The sequence below is a fragment of the Buteo buteo genome, chromosome 19, assembly GCF_964188355.1.
Source record: "Buteo buteo chromosome 19, bButBut1.hap1.1, whole genome shotgun sequence".
Taxonomy (NCBI): Eukaryota; Metazoa; Chordata; class Aves; order Accipitriformes; family Accipitridae; genus Buteo; species Buteo buteo.
In genome coordinates this window covers 22,359,455-22,367,307 of record NC_134189.1, presented here as the reverse complement: position 1 = coordinate 22,367,307, position 7,853 = coordinate 22,359,455, and the positions used below count along the sequence as shown (strand labels likewise).

At 39.9% G+C, this 7,853-nt stretch overlaps 1 protein-coding gene across 1 annotated transcript; it reads right to left on the bottom strand.

Annotated features, from left to right (window-relative positions):
• Nucleotides 1-234: 234 nt before the first annotated feature.
• FGF6 (fibroblast growth factor 6) lies at nucleotides 235-7,749 on the bottom strand. The gene is made up of 3 exons (XM_075051049.1): nucleotides 7,397-7,749; nucleotides 6,388-6,491; nucleotides 235-4,320 (listed from the first exon to the last, which is right to left on the bottom strand). Exons 1-3 carry the CDS (start codon nucleotides 7,734-7,736, stop codon nucleotides 4,144-4,146), a joined length of 621 nt encoding a protein of 206 aa, XP_074907150.1. The 5' UTR covers nucleotides 7,737-7,749; the 3' UTR covers nucleotides 235-4,143.
• Between the last annotated feature and the right edge of the window lie 104 nt (nucleotides 7,750-7,853).

Here is a 7,853-nt window from a genome sequence, read left to right as displayed (position 1 = left end):
AACTCTCTTATGACTTCCCAGCCAAGAAGTCTGAAGAACACAAAAGTCTACCACAATTTTAAGTGCACCAATACATCCTCTAGTTCTAGAGATGAATAAAAAATGTGTGTGGGGGGGATTAATAGAGCAGCTCTGAAGCAAGGAAAAAAACCAAATGTTAAGAGGGATTTGGAGTCAAACACTACCAAAAATGTATAAAAGTTTATTTTATTAATACATTAAACTATTGTGCGCAGCACATACATATAAAAATAGAAGCAATTTCACAAACGATTGGACAGTTTTGTGTTTCTTGCAAATTTACAGTCTCAATTGTGAGTCCATATGGAGTCAGAATATGAGGTATATTTTAGTGAAAAAAAAATAACGTGAGAACTTTGGCACCATTTTACTGTGCAAAATAAAATCTTGGAATTGAAATAGTTAGTGAGGTATACAAAAGTTACTCTGCTTTTCCACTGTGTGTGTGTCTGCATCTCTGCATGTTTGGGGAAAATCAGATTATTTAAGAACATGATTCAGTTCCAGTCAAGACTGTTTTCTAACAGAGGTGGATTAGGTCTTAAATTATTATGGGATTTGCCTATGGAAGAAGAAACCTTGAAAATAGGTATCAACTCCATAGGAGAATCCCATGCGGAAAATATGGGTAAGACAGGCTGGTGTGGGGCATTCACAGCAATGCTTTCAAAACTTGTAGCCCAAGATGAGATATGCCTTGAAGAGGACCACTGCAAGAATTGTTAATAATAGGTTCCTGATTTGGCCCTGATTTGGGAAACTCCTTTACTGTCATGAGTTTTCTTTATGTAGTCATGTATCCATGGGACTATTCTTTTGAAGAAAGTGTTGTTTGAGAGTTTGCCAGACTCTCTCCATATTCTCTCCATAGCCTCTGTATCATGTACATTCAGCTTACAAGTGGTTTGTTTTGGTTTTTTTTTACCTCTGTGCCAACTCAACAAATTTATCCTGGGTTGTGTAAAATGAGTGGTGGTCTTCCTAAATCCCCCTCCCCTGCAAGTAATAAGGGCCTGAGGAGGAGGAGGTGGAATTTAGCTGATCAAGCACGAGGCAGAACAGGATCAGGCCATTTCCCAGGCAAGTTGCATAACTTCTTGAACACTGCCACAGTGCATTCTTCTGCCGTGAGCTGCCCCTAGACTGCTTGCACACCCGCAGCAATGCGTCAACACGTGCCTTAACTCCTCTCTTGAAAGTAGCCATGCATTCACTTAAGAAGCACCTCTGTCAAAGTATCATATCCAACTAGTCTAAACTTCCACAACAGCTCAGTACTGCACTATTTGTGCTGGAGGGGTTTCCTGCCACAGTTATCACTCCTGACAATGGCATCTTTCATTGTCACGTCTGACAATGATGTGATTCACTTTTATATTAGTCAGGATTCCTGGCACTGGGAGACCTTTTTTGATTTCAGGGTTGACTTCAATGCTGATCTGGCTGACACTGATATTTAATAAGGAAAAAGCAGTGGTGTAAAGAGTAACTCAGCAGAGTGACTGGTGGGGTTTTCCAAATGCCCACCAAAACCGCATCCACAAGGGTCTGCAGTTCTTAAGAACAAGCTCAGCCCAGCAGGCTACGTCCAAACAGACTTCTTGTGACCTGGTCTACCATTTGTTCTTGCTGTTGACCAGTATGTGCAAAATGGAGTCAGTGAGTCTGATTCTCACCTTTTATGCCAGCTATCCCATTATTTATCAATACTGGCAACTGCAAATTACTCTAGACTGCACTGGTTTAAGAGGGAACAGACTTCATCCTATCCTAAGGACACTGGTTTAAGCTGTAATCAGAAACAAACTTGTGTGTCAGCATTCAAACTATGATTTCTTCTACATCCACGTACTCTTCCATCCTTCTTCAAACTTAATTTCAAAGACAATTAGGAATATAACACAAGGATACAGGTTGCCAGCTATGTATTTCAGCACAGCTGTAGTCTTTCTATCTGTACCTCTAGGGACTCTAGGTCAACGTAACTGTCTGATATCCTCCAAACTTTTCTCTGACCCACTCTCCCCACTCAAAGCATCCTGCTTTTTCTCTTAAAATGCACATTTGTCCAAAGCAAACTGCTGCACACATTGTGGATGAACAAAGCGTGCCAACTTGTCTTCTTTCTACATACTGCAAGATCAGAAAATGAAGAGTAACTCCTTTCCTTCACCATATCCAAAGCGTCCCATTCATGTACTGTAAGCAGTATTCTATTCTTTTTTCTCTTCATTTACACTGTGATCACCACTTATATTTGAGCAAAATAAATTCAAGTGTAAGTCACACAAAAGGAGATGGAAAACTGTATCTTGTTCACAAAACAATTGTCTTGACAATTTTTCAGAAAGCGTGGCTGTAGATACATCCTTGTAGGTGAGGTCTTTGGGCCAAATCTTCTGCAGCAATAAACTGGTAGTCTTACTAGGCTGGTTTACTCCAACTGAGGATCTGGCCCTGACAGTGTTTTTCATGCATGTCAGAAGGCTCAAATTCATCATGAATAGACACCCCCTGCAAATAGAATGGCATGTCAAGGCTGGACATAGCCACATTTTGGCTGGACGTGGGAGATTATCTTGCACTCAGATGTTCACTTCTGCAGCAGCATGGTCCATCTATGCTGAAAATGCTCATGCTCTGACATTGCATTGAATCTAGTTTCAAATTTAGGAGCACGCCATCAATGCTGGAATCCCAAGGCTTCTGGTAACTGACATTTATAGTGACTATTGACTTAGGGCCTCTTAAAATACTCTTTCAGAGGCACAGAGAATGTAGCTTCATTGGTGATCTGGAAAAAGGTTGTCAAAATAGTAAGGCAAAGTTATGCACCATTTGTATGGCTTCTAGGAGAGCTTTGGAGAGTATTTCATACAGCTTGCCGTGTTGTCTTTGAAACTGATGTTTTGCAAGTGACAGAAATTGGAATTATGGCACAAATTTCTCTGTCCCAACCCAGGAAGGCATGCTTATATAGCCTCCTTCTTCCTCTGTCCTTCATACCTCAGTGAGGTATGATAGAGAAGAACAAAATATATGTAAAGGAGTAAATAGAAGAAAATTCAAAACAGAGAAGTTTTCTAAAATCGCCCTTTGCTGGAAGCTTTCATGAATTTCTTACGTTTTATAAAATGCATCCTGCAGACCAGTTCTAGTTCTTAGAGATTAACAAGGTTCAGCCTAAATGAAATACAGTGCCTTTAAGTATTTATGTTCTTTTATGTGTGTATGCATATAAAGGCACCTGGGCATCTAGAGACTGGGATGATTGATTCATTAAAAGTATGTAATTAAACAGTTACACACTCACACATCCCATGTCTATATACAGACTTGTATTTATATTAAAGATGTACACATCTATATTTGAGGTGAGTCTAAACTAAGCTCACAAAATGCCATTCAAAATCCTCAGCTCCAAATATATTTTGCATTTGGGACCCATCTGTGATTTATCCTGTGGCACTTCCTAAGGGAAATTGATTGTAGGTCTTCATTTTGCCAACAAGTCCATGTGAGGAGACCCTAGAGAATCCCTTCAGAGACAGAGGGGCTCTGAGGGTAGACAGTTTGGGTGTGTAGAAACAGTTGTGGAATTGGCACCCTAATGATCAAAGTAGATTGAGGACTTCACAAGACAGGACACAGTGTGTAGAAAGGGAGGTGCAGGTGGATATTCAGATGGAGTGAACTGCCTGTAGCTCTGGTGAAGCAAAGTCATCTGGTGATTTGGCCCATGATATGTAAACGGCTCACTATGAAAGGTTATTATCTGAGGTAATTGATATTATTTAGTAAATAAACTATGATTGATTAGATGATTACCCACAGCCATTCTATGTCTTCTAAACACTTCCTTTGCACTCCAGCTTGCACTTTTCTCTGTTCAGCACCAAAGGAGGCACACAGCCATGTAAAAGTTGTACAGAGTAGAAGAGAAGCAGCATCGTAGTACATATGCTATGTGATGAATCTAGTACAAATATTTTTATCCAAATATACACATACATATATAGATTTTTTTTCAATGAACAGTATAAATACTTTACCTGGGAGATTATTCCCATGTGCAAAATGAAACAGTTTTTCCTGGGATTTAATCTTCTGCTTTGCTCATGTTCATATTCTTGGTAAAAAGTGGGTCACAGTCATAGCAGGAGAAACCTTGTTTCCTCTCTTCACTCTCCCATGTTTGCTGAGTGCTATGTAAGCACCACTGTAAGCATTTGATTCATATGCATTGTAGTTATTGGGCAGCAAGGTTTCTTTGAATTTGCACTCATCTTGGAAAACAGCCTAAAGAATAGGAAGGGGTGAGGGAAGAACAAAGCAGGTAAAATAAATATTTCATGAAGACTCGAGTCATTCTTCTTACTAGCATTTTTACAGAAGAACTTGTTGTAGTGTGCAACAGGTGGTGCCACAGTGACGGCATCCAACAATAAATCTCCCTCCTCAGTGCTAATTTGGTGTCAGATGAACTCAGATGCCACCTGTCCAGATAATGGACTGTGTACTTCCTGTGAAAGATCAAGTTAATTTGTCATAAATCATGGATTTCTTCATTTTATTTGCAAGCAATAATTTCTGTCAGTGTCATGCCCTTTTGCCCAAATGATGTAGCTTTATTTCACACCTCCCTTCTGCAAGAGGTCCTGTAATTTATAAAAGAATGATATGCTGGCTGTCAAAACCTTCAGTTCTCTTACAAACAGCAATGTCCAGGGAGAAGTATTTGCTGGAATAAGGCATTTGAATAAGACCTCAGAGTAGGACTAAATCTTTTCTGTTGTTAAATCATTATTGATATTATATTTGACTGCTAGTGAGATATGCAGAAGGTTCTAAGCTGGGAAAACAGTTTTATTTTTCTTCATGTCACATCATGTAAATCCAAGGAGAGGGAGTTATTTGGGAGAAGAGGTGCAAGGACAAGCAGGAGACAAATGCAGAGCAGCAGGGAAATTAAAAGAGAAAGCAGAACTATTCCCCAACATCAAATGTCTGGCACATGAGACACCACCAGTGCTGTTCTATTTGGACATCTGTGTAATAACACCATTCAAATCTTGTAAGACTTCAACTTCGGGCACTGCACTGTGCAAGGGAAAATGCACATCTCTTACAGCTTTTAAAAATACCTTTGAAAATAAACAAGGGTGGATTGAAACTGGGGGAAAAAATCAAAGGGAGCTCTGAAGTCAGACACTGCATTTCTTTAGAAAGACCTAGTCAAGCAAAGCAGTTGGGCTTGCAGCACTGTTTAGGTGCTTGAAATCAGACATGATTGTAAGAATATTCCTGGAGTGGAACCTTAAAATGTCCCACTGTCATCATCTGTGTGAGAAGGAATCAGCCAGATTAGTAATGGCTATGGGTCCTTCACAACATTTGGTATTTCATTAAGCAGCTGGAAGACTTTGTTGAAATTACAGCTGTTTCAAAGAAAATGACTTTGTTGTTTCTTGACAACAGAGATGAATGCAATCAGTGCCATTCATTACTTCGAGAGGGACTGCTTTTGCCTATTGCCCAGAGCCAGCCTCTTTCAAACACGCTTCCTAACAAGCGCTTTTTCTGCTGAATGTTGGGACTAGAGATGCCTTGCTCAAGCCTCAGAGATTAAATTGCATTTAGATGGCATAGCTAGCACTTTTTAGATCAGGATGATGCTGATGGTGTTTCAGTATGACTTGCATACCATTGTTAATAGCTCTTACTGTTTTCTCACCCTCTGGGACTGATCTCACAAAATTGGTCATTAAAAAAACCCCCGGCACATATGTTGACTCTGTAGGGTAGACTTCCTATTTATTCTTCATGGTGTGGTTGGTTTTGGTAGGGGGAGGCATGTGGTCATGATGTTACTAATGGTAGCTAGTATAGATAGCTCTAATTGTACCTCTCCTACACACACCTGTACGCACACACATACTCATGCAATCACATACACACACACACACATGCTTTCCCTCCTAGGGTTTTTTGCAGAGCACACCCTTTTGCTTTACATACAATGCAATGCAAAAGGGAATCAACAGGGTTCAGCCCTACTAGAACATGTTTGCAGTGCTGAGCCCTTGGAAGAAGCCATCTAATTAATCCGTACTATTTGCAGAATACATTCATTTTCCTAGGGTGCTCCTGGTACAATCTTATTGGAAACCTTTAAAATAACAGACCTCTAACAGCCATGCTGTTTGTTGCATTAAATAACACTGATGACACCAGCCTGGGCAGACTCCCTGTAATTGAAAGGCTATTTTCTCTGCTTGTAATCAGAAATTTCCAGGAGGAAAAAAAAAACCCAAATCTTTGCAGCCTTTGTTTAAGCCTTGAAAAACTATTTGCACTTGTACTCACTGTTCCATATAACTTCCCCTTGTTGTTCATTGCAATGAAGAGAGCACTTTTCACACCAAACAGGCTAACAACACCTCTCTCTACAGTGGATATTTCAAAGAGACCTAAAAAATAAGAAGTTCAATAGAAGTGTTATCACAGAATTTAGAGCTAATCAAAAGCAATTCAGATACAATTTATTTATTTTAAAACCCTAATGAACTTGTCATATTTGCTTTATTAGAGTTACCTCCCTAGTCCAGCAAGATAGAAATACAGAGAGAAGATCTTGTAAAATCTGTAGGATTTTAAAATAATTATTCTGGAATTGTAGTCACATGCTGTATAATCCTTTCACTCTATCAAACTCTCTTGATCTGTCAAACTCTTGGGCTTTCTAATAAGTAAATTATTTTTATCTAAAATGCTATAATTACAGAGTGTTTGTTATTGAGCTTTAGAGAAGTGTGGCTTGCATTTTGAAGTCGCCCACGATATCTTAGCTGCAAAAGATTTTAGCAACTGCCCTCTACAGGAAATTCAGATCCATAGGGCTAATGCTTTTTTTTAATCTTACGGTAACAGAACAGCACCCATAAGAACAAGCAAACCAGGAACAGCAAGCCCCTTCTGTGACTGAGTGTCCCAAAAGTACTAGTCGGCTAGGATTCAAAAATCATGCTTTGGCACTCTAAGCTCAGCGACAACCTCCAGAATTCAAAAGGCAAATGAGAAGGTGAGGAGTGAGCAAATGCAGCAGAGAGACAGTTTTCAACCTGGTTTGTCTTTTCTCATCTGTGCAGTAAAGCAGAGTAAAAATAAGTTGTATCTAATTTTGTCTAAGCATTTCTAACATGTTTCAGCCTGGAAGGTTCTAATGTTTATTGATCCCAGAGACTTTTAAAAGGCAACAGATGTAGCACAGATTAATAATATCAAGTAATAACATTTGCATTCTATGAAGGGTAATTACGAGAGTTCACAGCAATTAAGTGACATCTATTCTATTTCATTTCTGGATGCAACTCACTGTATTGGTTTTCATTGTGAACTCCGCTTATCCTTCCGTCTGGGAGGATTTGAAGGTGAAACCCGATGCCCACGTTGCAGTAAAGCCTCCGCTGCCTCTTGATTCCTAGCAAATAGTCACTCTCCCAGTTCACATCTGACTTCTCCCCTGACATCCCAGCAATGGACCTGGACAACAGAGATTGCCATCCTCTTTCCAGCAATGTGCCATTAGTTCTGCTTACAACTGGATGTGTTGAAGCAATCCCAGCTAGAAAACCCAGGAGAACGAAAGCAGGCAACGTCCGGTGAATGCTGGCTTCGCAGGACATAGTGATGAGAAGTCTTTGTGCAGTGGCCATCCGGTTCACCTCCTGGGCACGTGGTCAGAATTAATGGCCCTAAAAATACCGCCCTTCTTGTTTTTCTCCCTTCAGCATGGTGGCAGAGGCTTATTTTTGGAAAGCAAATAGAGATTG

Coding starts and splice junctions, on each gene's coding strand:
- FGF6 (XM_075051049.1), bottom strand. CDS start 7,736: ATGGCCACTGCACAAAGACTTCTCATCACTATGTCCTGCGAAGCCAGC. Junction 6,492..7,396: donor TCACAATGAAAACCAATACA/GTGAGTTGCATC, acceptor CTTATTTTTTAG/GTCTCTTTGAAATATCCACT. Junction 4,321..6,387: donor AGGGGAAGTTATATGGAACA/GTGAGTACAAGT, acceptor CCTATTCTTTAG/GCTGTTTTCCAAGATGAGTG.